This window comes from Leptinotarsa decemlineata, unplaced genomic scaffold (genome assembly GCF_025532065.1).
Source record: "Leptinotarsa decemlineata unplaced genomic scaffold, Ldec_3_MD MMD2_tig00002974_RagTag_RagTag, whole genome shotgun sequence".
Taxonomy (NCBI): Eukaryota; Metazoa; Arthropoda; class Insecta; order Coleoptera; family Chrysomelidae; genus Leptinotarsa; species Leptinotarsa decemlineata.
In genome coordinates, this window is record NW_027412578.1 from 12,410,273 (window position 1) to 12,425,487 (window position 15,215).

Here is a 15,215-nt window from a genome sequence, read left to right on the forward strand (position 1 = left end):
TCAAATGATTGACAAGTCGTTTAATTTCAAAAGAACTTCTTGTGATTGTACAGTGATCTGAAAATATTCTGTATGGCTACCAAATACGCAGCTGTCCTGATGTCAGTTCCCAAACCGTGTATGTCAACTAGTTCCAGAATTTCCTGTGGAAGAAGAAAACATTTGACAATATGTTTATGAGGGTTTCTTGTAATATACTTTTCCAATATCATCTAGAACTCGTTTGATAGTTTTCGGAACAACTTCCAGTGCTGTTTCAGATACTGGACCTGCAGAAATAGGTGAATTTTGTTCGGAACATGTTATTTGTTTTAAAGCATGTCGGTAGACATCGCTGGAAGCACTGAAAATAGATAATGGATTATATGAATTTGAAAATGTATCGAATAAAATATCTGTAGCTAGATATAATATACTTATGGTGCACTGTTTGGAACCTTTGGTGTAGTAATGAATATTGCTGGAGTTCTTTCCCAACACCAAATCGTTATTTTTAACACCTCGACACGTGTTTGTTTCGATCACCAAGTGACCATCTTCAAGAGGAAGTTTAAACTGGAAACTTTCCTAAGCTAACGCTATTTATGCTATACAGGTATACTATAAAGGTATACAACCATATAGGTATACCACCCATACAGGTATACCTCCCTAAAAAATTAATTTTACAATTTGCCTTATCTATTATTTTACAATTTGTCCTTATGTAGTGTTCAACTGTTATAGTTATATATAAGACAATGTTCAGCTATATAAAAATCAATTTCACAATATTCCTATCTTAATTTATTTCTACACTGTGTCCTTATGTAGTAATCAGTAAATCCAATAATATTATTTTAACAAGCTATATAGTATGCTATTTGGTATTGTTCCGTCATCGTTATTCATGATATTATTAAGTTTACTTATTTCTACACTCCCATAGGCATCTAGTTGCCTATTGTTGTTAAGTTGTCTAACTAATCTTAATGAACTGAAGTCTATGGAATGGTTTCGTTGCAAAATATGATGGGCGACTGCTGAAAAATCAGCAGTCAACAGTTTGTCAACAATAGATTAAAAAGCGGACAAATTAATTTGCAGGTAGTGGTTCCACTAGTTAATTACCGAAAAATCAATTAGGATAATCATCATTTAACAAACAAAGTCCATTTCGGACCAACAAACTTTAGGTATATAAACAGCTAACCCTTGTCTTTAGATTCAGTATCAATTTGCTTCTCCTGAAGATTCTAACCTTGTTAGCGAAACGCGCGTCGAGTGCAAAAATATCAGTTTGGTGTTAGGGTAATTGATCTCTAGAAAAAGTTTTCAACTTTCACACCAAAGGTTCCAATCTCATCGTTTGAACCGATTTTTGTGAAAATCTTAGTGTTTTTGGGTACTTTCATCAGTATGACTTTCTGGAGACCTTTTGAAACAAATGATAAAATTACATGTGAGGAATCTGTCAATCGACAGGGATTCGGATTCGTTCGACAGTTCTTCGAGTCATTAAAATAGGGGATGTCATTGACCATGCAATGAAACGAAAACAAAGGACTAAAAAATTCGCAAACGTTGATGGTGCTACAAAAGATGTGATTCGGCGAACAATTTATGGTATATACCAAAAAAATGAAGTACCAACCTTGGAAATGATTTGGTATAAATTACTCGATTATCCCGATTACAATTACAAATCTTAAGAAACCCTACGAGGTGTCTTATTGTCTTGTGGTTTCAAATATAAAAAAATGAACAATCGGATGGTCATAATGGAATCGACACGCATTGTTCGACTCCGACAAAAATATTTGAGGTGAATGAAAAGCTATCGAGAATCCAGCAGACATATAATTTACCTCGACGAAACTTGATTTGACACCCATGATGTTGTCAAATATGCTGGGTAGACGAAACCAAGTATTGTGCTTTGAACACACCTTCTTCAAAGAGAAAACGTGTTATAATTTTGCATGACGGGAATGAAAGTGGTTTCGTACCTAACACTTTGCTCCTGTCGGCCAAAAATATAAAAGATTCGTCTGCTGATTACCACGAAGATATGACTGCGGCTTTATTCGAAACCTGGTTCAGTGAGCAGCTTCACCCAAATATTCCTCCAAACTCGGTTATTGTTATGGATAACGCTTCGTATCATTCTCGGTTATTGACTACAATACCAACCAATAACACAAAAAAAGCAGATATTGTTGACACAAGGATACGGAGACACAAGGATAAGCCACTGCATGGGGTCTTCTTCAATAACATTGGAGACCTTGGCTTATCAAAGCGCCTGATGTTTGCTTTTCTCAGGTCGAGTGGGCTGAAGTCGGAAACTGAGGGGTTCATCATGGCTTGCCAGGATGGTGTCTTCAACACCTCTACCGAAGTCGCCTGATGGGTATAGAGGTTCCTGACACAAGGTGCAGGGCCTGCCGCGAGGCGCCCGAGACCCTAATGCATCTGCTATCAGCATGTCCAGCATATGCGGCCTCGGCCGCGGCCCTAAGAGTGCTATATTACCATATACGGCACTCTTACGGTATTGACGAGACACCGGTGTTGCCCTACGCTCCGGGGGATATTGAATTCGTAGTGGGGAACGAGAAGTGCCGAATTTATTGGAACTCTCAGGCTCATACAAGCTAATAAGCCTGATGTAGTCCTTCTCGACCACCAGACCAAAACGATATTTGTCGTGGAGTTTTCAGCTCCTGGCGAGACGAATATCGTCAGAAAAGAGGAGGAAAAACGGATAAAATATCGAGATTTTCTCTTCGAACTCCGCAGACTCTATCCAGATCACTCTGTCAAGATGGTCGTTCTGATTATTGGAGTCTTTGGTGGAATGATGTCCTCTCTACTCTCGAATCTGAAAATCATACCGGCTTGCCGCACTAAGGCAGAAATCTTAGCCGCACAGATGCAGAAGGCTGTCATTCTTGGCTCACTGCGTTTACTCAGGGCACATGATTCTCGGACCCAATGATCACTTACCCCACGGTGTGAGGAGTGGTCATTGGTTGATAATGCTGGCGCGCCCTCCCGAATGTATCGTGGCTTCGGGGGACAGGGCCTGACCAGCGCACACTACGGTGAAAAAAAAAATAATAATAATAATGGATTTTATTGATGGTTCCATACAATTACAACCAATCAAATGGCAGAATTCAATATCTGCGCATGATAAATCATCGCAGAGATTGCTCTTCCAGTTGAGTGGAAGATGTTCGTACCTCAAAATTTCCTCGCCGAAACCACCAGCGCGCTGCAAATTCCACAAGTACTCCAAATAGGAAGCGACGGTACCTCCAGAGCAAGAGTAAATATCCGGAACGACAATTTTCGATCGCCCCGTCAGAATCCTGTGAGCCGTCGGCGTTACAGGACCGTCTGCTGCTTCGAGGATCAACTTGGCTTTGACGCCGTCGGCGACGTAACAGTTCAGGCTCTTCTGATAGGCGGAGAAAACCAGGATGTCGCACTGCTCCGTGAAGATGGTGTCGACAGTGCCTTCTTTACACAGGCCGAAGTTTTTTATTGACCCGGTTTGCTTCTTGTGTTCGAATAATTTCTAAAAATAATTGGGAAATATTAAATTTTTCATATTTACGTTATGACAGGGTGTTAGAAGGATTTGTTGGCTCGTTCAGAGTGAACACGGGATCTAAAGTCTGGAATTGCCAGTTTATTTGGAATACTATAATTAGGATTGAAACATATTTCCATTTTTGACCTTATTTTGGAACACCCTAGAATGAGAAAGTCAAAAAACAAGAAAACGTTAATGTGTTTTTACATTATTGGCTTCGAATTGGTGCAAAAATTCTAATCTGACAAAGAAAAAACAAAAATTATTTAAATTTAGTTGGTATATTGAAACCACATTTTTTTTCTTAGAAATTACTACTTAAAACTCGAAATTTCGACTTTGATCGCGAAATTTTCACTTTAAACTCAAAATTTTAACTTCAAACTCAAAATTTTGACTTCAAACTCGAAATTCCAAAATCAAGAAGGAAATTTGAATTGGAATTTCAAAAACACGAAATGAATCCTAAAATTTCGACTTTTATCTCAAAATTTCAACTTTAAACTTAAAATTCCAAAATAAAAGGGAAATTTGCAATTGAATCAAAATATTATGAATTTGATTACGAAATTTCGACTTCACTTTCAAAATGTTTACGTTGAACTCGATGTTTCGAAATTGAAAAGGAAATTTCGTCTTTAGGAATTCAATCCCGAAATTTCAACTTCAACCTCGAAATGCTTACTTTCAACTCGAAATTGAAAAGAAAATATCAACTGAAATCCTCTCAAAATTACGAAATCATTTCCGAATTTTCGACTCAAATCTCAAAATTTTGACTTTAAACTTAAAATTCCAAAATAAAAGGGAAATTTCCAATTAAATCTAAAAATTACGAATTTGATCCCGAAATTTCGACTTCAATCTCAAAATTATAACGTTGAACTCGAAGTTTCGAAATTGAAAAGGAAATTTCGACTTGGATCTCAACATTAAGAATTCAATCCCGAAATTTCAACTTCAACCTCGAAATTTTTACTTTCAACTCGAAATTAAAAAGATAATTTCAACTTCAAGTTCCAAATTGGAAGGGAATATTCCAATTGAATCAAAAAATTATGATCTTGATCGTAAAATTACGACTTTGAGCTCAAAATTCAGAAATTAAAAATGAAATTTCGACTTAAATCCCAAAATTAGGAATTTAATTCCGAAATTTCGACTTCAATCTCGAAATTTTGACTTGAAACTCCGAATTTCGACTTCAGTCTCAAAATTTTAACTTCAAACTCGAAATTTCGTAACTAAAAAAGGAATTTTGGCTTAAATCTTAAACTTTCGACTTCAACCTCGAAATTTTGACTTTGTACTCAAAATTTTTACATTCTTGAAAAGGAAATTTCGACTCAAATCTCAAATTTACAAAATTATTGAAATTTCAAAAATAAAAGAAGAATTTCCAGTTGAAGCTCAAAATCAGGAAATTTTTAAATCAAGAAGGAAATTTCGGCTTATATATTAAAATAAGGAATTTAATCTCGAAATTTCAACTTCAGTCTCAAAATTTCGACTTCAAATCCGAAATGTCGAAATCGAAAAGAAAATTTCAACGAACATCTCAAAATTAAAAATTTAATATCGAAATTTTGACTTTGAACTGCAAATTCTAAAATTAAAAGAAAATTTCGAATTCAATCTCAAAATGACGACCTTAGTCTCGAAATTTCGACTTCATACTCGACATTCGAAAACAACACATCTGAAATTACCTTGACATTTATTTTATATAATTAGTATCTACCATTCAAGAAAGAGGAAAATAGTAATAACTATAACAAAGATTGTTATGGAATGAAGAAAGCAGAATAAAAAACAAATGTACGGAAGTTTGTGGAAAGAACTGATGAATGTGAAAGGAAAACAAAGAATGTGCTTATCAAAACAATCAAAAGCAATAAGGAAATTAACGAAAAAATTACCATAAATATTGCCCTTTTCGCCAATGAAGTTTTTGATAAAGTAATTAGAAAATCCAAAACAAAAAACAAAGTATTACAGTTATCCAACAACTAAAACTGATGAAAAGCAAAGAGTAGTAACTGAACTTTTGAATTGATGATTGCTGCTTAGTTTTAAATAACACCCCATTTGTTAGCAATTTTCGGTTACTGTCATCTCGTCTTTCTGTTACCCTACAGCTTGTAACGTTCCAAAAATTGTATAAACTGTCTTCACTTGAGTATGGAAAAATCTGGTTACATTCTATTTGTACCTCCAGGTCTAATCCTTTAGCGTCGTAAATATAAGCATCATGATCCTTGACTCCAACACATATCGCTCCGTTTTTCACCAGCAATCTAGCCAAAGGTGTACCCAGTTTTCCAAGACCCTAAAATAGAAAGATATTCAAACATATTTTTCACAATTGGAATTTTTATGTGTTGTGTTCTCAAACACAACACTACTACTACACTATTTCTACTACTATGCAAAGTTTACATGAAAAAATATATCAAATATCTTATTTAAAACCCCACGATATTTAAAACATTTGTAAGGTGATTTTAAACCAATATAACAATTAATGGTTCTATCAATGGTAGAATATCAACAGTTGTATTACATTCTCCAGAAAAACTCTAGCTGGTAAGAAGAAAATGTATTCTTGTTAGTACATTTCTTGTGGCGGATAGCTTATTGCTGCAGGAAAAATCTTCGATGTCTATCACTTAGGGAAAATTTTTAAAGAAAGTTTTTGGCTTTCTACTTCTCCATCTTGATACAAAAAAAGGATGAGGGAATCTTCCAAAGAAAGAATTTTTTTCTTTCGTGTAATTCAATGTTTATATGAAAGTAGCTGTTTCAGGAGGACTTTCTTTCAGTGTGTGTCTGTAAGTTACTTCTTTGCATGATCTACACATCCATGTATAAAGTTACTTATTTTGAAATTGATTACTTCCTTCCTTTCCTTGGAAGATTCCCTCATCCTTTTTTCGTATCAAGATGGAGTAGTAGAAAGCCAAAAACTTTCTTTCCCAAAAATTAATCACTCCTAAAAATATAACCCCTTCAATTCAAATAAGATTCCTCTTGGCTGGGATTAAATCAAATAGGCGAATGAATGTCATTACGATGTCATCGATGACATAGCAGATCAAGCTTATTCCGTGACATTCAAAATCGTAATTCATGAATGAATTGTGTGCATTTTCTATAATGTTATCCAATTTGGTACTGAAGAGCCTTAGGGCAAGTATCTCAAGGCGAAACATCGGTGTATACCAGTGAGGATGGCAGTGTTCCATGTAAGTGCAATTTGTTACCATTCATTTAAAGTAGAACTCATGGTAATGATATCAGATTTTTATTCTACAACGAATGTTTGAAATACAACTCGAGTAGAGAAAAGTATCTTCTGTATAATTCAGTATTCATATAGAAGTATTTGTTTCGAAAGAATTTTTTTCTTTCGTGTAATTCAATGTTTATATGAAAGTAGCTGTTTCAGGAGGACTTTCTTTCAGTTTCTGTCTGTAAGTTACTTCTTTGCATGATCTACACATCCATGAATAAAGTTACCTATTTTCAAATCGATTACTTCCTTCCTTTCTTTAGAAGATTCCCTCATCCTTTTTTTGTATCAAGATGGAGTAGTAGAAAGCCAAAAACTTTCTTTCCCAAAAATTAATCACTACTAAAAATATAACCCCTTCAATTCAACCCATTTTTTATCCTTTCATTTTTACGAAGCGATTTTAGGCAATACAGCATTAATCCTTATCTAATTAAGTATCTTAAATACACTGTGCATTCAATATAGATCCATTTGGCCCTCTATAGCCTGTAATGTGAATGAATATTTTTTTTAAATATCACAAATTCAAAATGCAGGACTTAGTAGTTGCGGTGGTACCGGCCGGGGGGCCAGCTGGTCGTGCCTATAAATAGCGCATCGAAGGCCCCGCTTCGCCCTATAGCACTTTATGATTAGCAGAGATCGCACGCGTTTATATGTCCATATTTAGTATCAGCATTGGTGTCGAGTCGGGGTGGTTCGCTAGTTATGAAAAAACTTATCTTATCTTACCTGTATGATGAATGTTTTCTCTTTCAGTCCTAGAGTGAGACCGCATTTCTTCATGAGCTGCTCATTTGTCAAAATGAAGTCCAAGGCAACCGATGCACCCAGAGATGGCATTTCGTTGTAGTTTCCTAAACCCCCGCATTCGGGGGATTTCCCCACCGCAGCTACGTACACTGAACCTAAATGTTTGGTGATCAGCAAGAGAAAGGCACTTTCTTTACTCACCTGTGTGTTTGGCGAACGATCTTGATATCCAGGACATTTCTCTTGCAGAACTATTGACATCCGGTTGAATCACGTCTCTCTCACTACCTAAACAATATTCACAGCATACTTGATGTTTCAAAGCACGAGAAATGAAAGGTATGCATTTTAACTTATTCATAATTGTTTCTTCCATGAAAATTGAGCCTCAACTACGCATTCGTGATCCAGCAGAGTACTATTTACGAGATCTATATCAAAGCGAAATAGTGTTTCGTATTGGATGACGAATTTGATGCTATAAATGGTAGTACAAAAGACGTATTTTTTTATTTTACAAAATATATTAGGTAATGTTAGGTAGTTTAATGTGTTACATGTACCACATGGGCTGAAAAGTATCGGGCCTAACACATAGATAGTCTTAATGAATCTACCGCTTCTTCAGTCAGTACTGACCTCCAAAAGAAAGCTGTTGAAATTTTATGATATTCTACTCATGAGTTTGTGAGTTATTGTGCTGAAAGTGACATTACTTTTTTTTAACAATGGATCAAAAACAACTAGGTGTTTTAATTTTACAGTGCTTCTCGATGGGAAAAAATACCGTTCAAGGAAAGCAATGGCTTGAAACGTGTTACGCTAGTTGCGCACACACCGATTTTGGACGGCCAGTATAAAATCGGCCGATATTTTATTGGTAGCGGGTGCTTGCACACTCACCGGATTTTTATCGGTCAAACAATCAGTTGCTTTGTTGTCGTAATTAGCACGCACTACCAGAACGAAGTTAATGCGTAGTAACTACAATTTCACCGAGCATTCAACACTGGAATGGTCGGTAAAAAACCGGTGAGTATGCAAGAGTGTATTTAGTCATGTACGCCACTACTTTCCGGTACTCCGGCGATACAATGGCAATGGACAGCTGCTCATCGGTATTTTACCGGCGACGATCACCGGCAGGCATGTGTGCAAGGTCCCGTTCCCACATGTGGTTCACTATTGGAATTTGGACGACCGGTACAAAGTCGGCCGTCCAAAATCGGTGTGTGTGTGCAACTAGCGTTAAGTTTGTCGCCCACTTGTCAGGCACAGCACAGCACGGCCCGTCCTGTCAAAATACGGATAGGATTGGAACAATGAAAATGACTGGTCAACCGCCCACTAGCCCGGCACGGCACAGCCAAGATCGTCCGCCGCCGGAAAGGATTCCATCTCTCCGATCCTGTCCGGCAAATAACGGTACATGCTGTGACGGACTGGCCAAGTGAGCGCGTCGCCGGCTAGCGCTTGCCAGCATCAACCTATCCAAACGTGCCAAAGTTCTGTCCGGAACTTCTGAAAATTTGCCTGGAGTCATTCAGAAATACTGGAAAAATTTCTTCTTTCAGGTCATCGAAAAGGTAATGAAAGTCTCTCAGATTTGCCCTCTTTCGATTGACCCACAACAAGATTTTTTGTGACTGTTTTCTTCTATATTCAATAATGCGGCCACTATAATGACGACTTCTTCGTCAGAACTGCTATACTATAACAATTTTCAATTGAAGGTGATTCATTAGCAACGTTGTATTGGAAGTGACCAACGTATAACCCTCTTACCAACTTTGCAGAGGCGTACCAAAATAATATTTTTATTTATTCAAACACAAAGGTAATTACGTAAAAATTGTTATAGTAGGTGGAGCTACCTGGTGTCAATGGTAAAACACTCTCGCTACCTATATGGACGACAATTAGTCGTTGTCCTTTATCCGTTGGTCCGCGTAACCCTGTTGATAAACCGTCCACAAATGCTTGACGATAACTAGTTACAATAGTGTCTTGCCAGATCTTAGATACTGTGTAACCACTTACTTATTATTGGAGCGTTTGAAGGCCGAAATTGCAGAGGAACGATCGCATCTGGCAAAGAAAAAAATGTTCTTTCATCAAGACAACGAACCGTGTCACAAGTCAATCAAAACAATGGCAAAACTACATGAATTGAGCTTCCAATTGCTCCCAGGTCCACCGTATTCGCCAGGTTTGGCTCCCAGCGACTACAGGCTGTTCGCAAATCTCAAAAAAAATTTTCACCGGTGAGAAATTTGGCTCGAACGGAGAGGTTATTGCTGAAAGTGAGGCCTATTTTGAGGCAAAAGATAAACCGTTCTACAAAAAGGGTATTGAAAAGTTAGAGCGACGCTGGAATGATTGTGTAGCTCTTGATGGAGCTTACGTTGATGAATGATGCCAATTTTGAACAAAAAAAACACATTTTCTTTCTTAGGCCTGGGACTTTTTAGCCCATGTGTTATCTTTATCATCCTGTACGAATAGTAAGCTATGGCGGTTGCCATAACGAAGTTAACAAGAAAGAAGGTGCAACTTGAAAGTACAAAACTGATATCAAACTAATAGATAATGAAGTTTGTTCCCGTTTATTACTGTTTTCAAAGGCTTGTAACAGTAGAATAACATAGAATAGATGATACAGTAACAAAATGTGCCCTTGAATACAAAATTGAGTAGTTTTTAGTGTCTCTTCAAAAAATGAACAGCCCGATTGTTCCTTTCCTTTGTAATGTCCTGTTAATAATCACATTTTTTTCAAAGGATGGCAAATGAATACAGAAAAGAATTATGTGTGATTGTTCTTTCTCCCTACTTCTATGTTTCTAATCATACTCAACAAAAACAAAGTAAAACTGATTTTTTGATCCACATGAATGATGAAGACTGGTGTACAATTTTACTAAAAACTAAGAACGCCCTCCTAAATGGATGAAAATTGTACAGTGGCGCTTCAAAAAATTATAAAAAAGCTTCACGAACTTCTGATAAAACCCCAAACTTTTTCATTAATATTATTTCAAACAAAAAAATAATGTCATGCACGGTCACTTAGATATTTGATTTGTTAACGAAATCAGTAATGGTAAAAATCATACATACGTACAATATCCTTTTTCAATAAGCGCAGAGGCGTACTGTTCCACTATATTCTGGAGTTCACCTTCGGAATAATCTGTAGGGCATATTTTCAAGCCGCCATGAGCACCAGCCATGTTTATTCCCATGCAGGCATTTCGATATGTCGTTAGTACGGACAAAGCTTTCATGTGGTCTCGCGTGATATTTTCGTTTATCCTAAAACCTGCAAAAAACTCTCATTGAAAGCATATTGCAGTTGATCTGTTGATGTGGACTCAACCTGAAGCTTCGAAACTTACTTGAAACACCAATATTCAAAAATGGAAGAGTTGATGGAGACTTTTTTCAAAGACGCCATCTATGACGACAGAAAACTTGTATCGCAAGAGCTAAAATGGAACATTTACTGCTCTCGATGAACCAAATTCACTTCCAGGGACAAATTTAACGACCCATTTTGTGACAAATAAAGGTGAAAACATCTCCCATTATGAATACGTCATCTATGGGATCGATAGAAGCCTCAATTCACGTCAAAGTATAAACGACGCTCCCAAAGGCTGTCAATTGCATAATCAAACCTCGACCTTGACCGCCGATCAAGATTCGTCATCTGTCATTCACTGCAGCTCTCACTGCAAGGCATCCAGTTGGAACTATAGCCCAAAACCAGAGGTATCGTAATCGAACACTAGACAGCGCTGTTTCAGTTACGTCAGATAACTGACTACGCAAGATTTTACAAATATGTTTCTTCGTCAGAAATTAAAAAGTTCAGTGTCACTATTTTTCGAGTTTGAAGGGCGTCGATTCTTGGAATTTCTTCCTGACGTTTCGGTGGTGCGAGTGGCTAGCGTCTTCAGAGACTTATAAATACTGAGTTATCCGGATTACTACATATTACATCTGCGTAAAGCGTATTTATGTTGCCACCGGTAGTTTGGTGTGCTAATACCTGTACCTAAAGCAAATTCAAATCCAAGATAGAGTGGATGTAAACATTGACATGCCCTACGCACGTGATATTGAAAATCCCAAGCATTGGCAAGGGTCGTATTCAGAACCAACATCTTGTTGATCGCAAATGCTATATCATACTTAGGAAAACTTTTTTATAATAACGAGTGAAATGCACAAGATTTGCAGTTTAACGGGAAAAATGCAGATAATATGTGTAATATAAAAAGATTTTCATTGGATTTTTCACAGCGCACTCAAGCATTATATGAAAAGAGACGTAATTATTTTTTTATTGATAATTTTTATTTTATGTAAAATCAAAAGGAACATTAATCAAAATTATTCAACTGGATGAATTTGTCTCTTCATCAGTAGTGTCATCCTCACCAATCTGAATTATCAGTGGCTCGATTTGTGCCTCTATTATTTTATCAAGCTTCCACATCTTTGTCTCGACTTCCGATATCACATGCCGAACACACTTCTCCCATTTCTCCGCTGTGACTCTTTTCAAAGCCTCATCAAAAAGTACTTTTAGATCTGAAAATTTGAACGTGGTGTCATGCTGAGCTACAAAATTTTTCACATCCGCCCATATTAACTCGATGGGATTGAGCTCGCAGTGGTATGGAGGCAGGCGAAGGACAATTTTGTTTTGGCCTGCTGCCATCTCATCGACTATATATTTTTGGTATTCAAGCTTGCGCTCCTTGACAATTTTTAGTAGCTGTACTCTTAGCATTGAGTCTTCAAAGCTAATATTCTTTGATCGCAGCCAATTTTGGATTTCAACCTTCTTTGAAGACGTCGGAATCTTCTCTAACCGTCGCGAATGATAAGGTGCATTGTCCATTACAATCACAGCATTATCCTCCAGATGGGGTAGAACTTTGGAAAACTACTGTTCGAAAGATTCACCGTTCATTTCTCCGTGATAATCTCCAGTTTTCTTCGACTCGATTATGAAGAGGTATGTAAGTAAATAAAACAAATACGAGGGTTACTTTTTATATATTGAGATTGAGGCAGGTCTTGATATAAATATAAGTTTACCTGATGGATTTGTTAATCCGGTGGATAGTCCATCTAGAAAGGCCCTCCTAGATGAGGTCACAGTTTCATCGACCCATACTTTAGGGGTAGTATGACCAGCATTAACCCAGGTTTCATCCATATAATAAATTGTTCTCTGTTATTCCCTATAATATTTAATTTTGGTCAAATACTCTCTCCTCCATAACACAATTTCCTCTCTATCCAATAATAAACTATTGCGCCCTCGTTTTTTCCATTCAAAATTCAAATGTTTCAATACTGTATGGAATGTTGACCGCTTAAAACTTGGCAATAAAACATCTTCATTTATTTCTGTGAGTACTTTGTCTATCGTGGGTATTTCATTTTTCTGAAAAAGTACTCATGCACTTTCCTCCTGATTGCATGTTTATCAGCATCATTTATTGATTTTATGATGGTTTGACGATTCTGATTTGTATTCGATTTGGAAAATATATGATTTTGTTTATATTCCTGTAAAACATTGAAAATCGTGGCGCAACACACTCCAGTTTTATCGAAAACTTTCGATACGACTTCGTCGACAGTCGACGTCTCAATTTCTTCCATCTCTTTCTTGAACACATTTAAAATCACTTCTTTCATCTCAACACTCAAATGTCTTTTTTTGGATCGTTTCCTGGCTGGACTCAGAGGATAGCTCACAGTGTCATCAGCAGTGTCTGTACTGGACATCTTGGAAAACAATTTTGAACAATATATACTACAACGCACACCACACAAACGACTGATTACAACCCTGTGCTGGCACCGAACTCGTACCAAGAAGGCGAATTCACCAATGAACGCTGCCCTTTCCATCCGAAACTGGGCGATCACGTGAACATCACGCTTGGGTTTTGTTTTGTTTTACTCTATCTTGGATTTGGATAGACTTTAGATTAGGTAAATTGCATGAAGCGTGTTTATGTTGACTCAGGTAGTTTGATATGCAAATACCTGTACCTGGATTAGGGAAATTGTTACCTAATCGACGTACAGGTATCAGCACACCAAACTACTTGAGTCAAAATAAATACGCTTTACGCAGCAGTTAATAACTCAGGATGTATGAACCTCTGAAGAAGCTAGCAACTTTTGCCAGCGAAAGGTCAGAAAGAAATTCCAAAAACCGACGGCCTTCAAACCCGAAAAATAGTGAAAGCTTCAACCATTTTATTAAAAAACTCACCACCCATAGAAGCACCGTATCCGCTAGCAAAACCATGCTGGGCCCTGAAACCTCTCACCACCTCATACTTGCCGCTTTCCCTTCTGACGGGAAACCTCACATCGACCACGGAGTTGCACTGATCGAGAACCCCCACCATCCCTTCGACTTTCTCAGCTACTTCATCATTACTCAGTTCTGGTTGGATCTTCTTCAAATCGGCTTTGAGTGTGGGAAAGGCTACTTCGAAGGCTCTATGAAGAAACCAGTTGGTGCTGTCGAAGAACGCCGCGTTCGCCAAGTAGAAGGAGTTGCGGTATCTCTCAGGGATCTCGTACGGGGCCTTTTTCGACGGCGGGGTCAAGACCGTTTTCAGCTTTGGGGCTACTACTTCGGAATTTGTGATATAAGCCATTTCGAGAGGTATCGATCACTGACAGGTGACAGAAGTGATTATGTTGTCTTTGATGTCATGTCGAAAAACTGGTCATATTGTTTTCTGCGATGTTGCCGTGTGTATTCGTGTACCGTGTGTTCCAAATTTATATTAGCAGATATATTTTGTTTACTAAAATATACTCTCGTACATTAGGTTATTCCAGAAGTTTTGTTTCAATGTCATGTGTTTGTGTAGCTCCGTATCTCAATAAATATTCATTCTACTACTTCGTGATATATACTGAGCGATACAGAATTTTGTACTCCATACAGTGTGACCCATTTAAAATGGAACCACCCCTGTAGAATGTGCATTTTTCAATCAATCTCAATTTTTTTTTATTGAAATATTAAGCATGAAAAATTGTATCTTGACACTAACTTTCACAATTTTAGTTTCATTTCCAAGGCACTCTATGGTTTTTTTTGTTTGTCAAAAACGGCAAAAGTTTATTAGGCAATTTTTGTTTTCAAATTTGACTACACCACTGGATTCGTAGTCGTTATAAATCAAAACTGTCAAATTTTCATTAAAAAATATTTGTTAATAACGAAGTTACAACAACTTCAATTTTGGAAACAAAGTATTTGTTTGTAATTTTTATTCAGATTATAGACATATTTGAGATCTGACAACACTGTCATCACCAAGTAGAACACCAGTGAATTTGTACAGTGAAAATCCGAAGTCAACAGCTCAATGCGTTCTACAATTATAACTCCTGAAAATATGGTAATGTGAGAGATTAGTGGTGCAAGCGTTTTGTAATAAAAATCTGACTACGCCACTGGATTTGTGGATAATATTCCCTTAAAATCATTCATTTGAGTGTAGGTTACGAGAAGTGAAAATAAAAATA

The 15,215-nt window shown here is 37.1% G+C and overlaps 1 protein-coding gene across 2 annotated transcripts; it reads right to left on the bottom strand.

The window, feature by feature from the left end:
• Positions 1-3: 3 nt before the first annotated feature.
• LOC111506908 (glutamate dehydrogenase, mitochondrial) lies at positions 4-14,400 on the bottom strand. Of its 2 annotated transcripts, none has more exons than XM_074177495.1 (8): positions 13,939-14,400; positions 10,752-10,953; positions 7,833-7,915; positions 7,611-7,786; positions 5,796-5,912; positions 3,228-3,565; positions 199-343; positions 4-143 (listed from the first exon to the last, which is right to left on the bottom strand). In XM_074177495.1, exons 1-8 carry the CDS (start codon positions 14,330-14,332, stop codon positions 27-29), a joined length of 1,572 nt encoding a protein of 523 aa, XP_074033596.1. In that variant the 5' UTR covers positions 14,333-14,400; the 3' UTR covers positions 4-26. The 2 variants fall into 2 exon arrangements, with proteins under 2 accessions (XP_074033596.1, XP_074033595.1); XM_074177494.1 differs by having other exon boundaries at positions 7,833-7,919; positions 10,756-10,953; positions 13,939-14,399.
• Between the last annotated feature and the right edge of the window lie 815 nt (positions 14,401-15,215).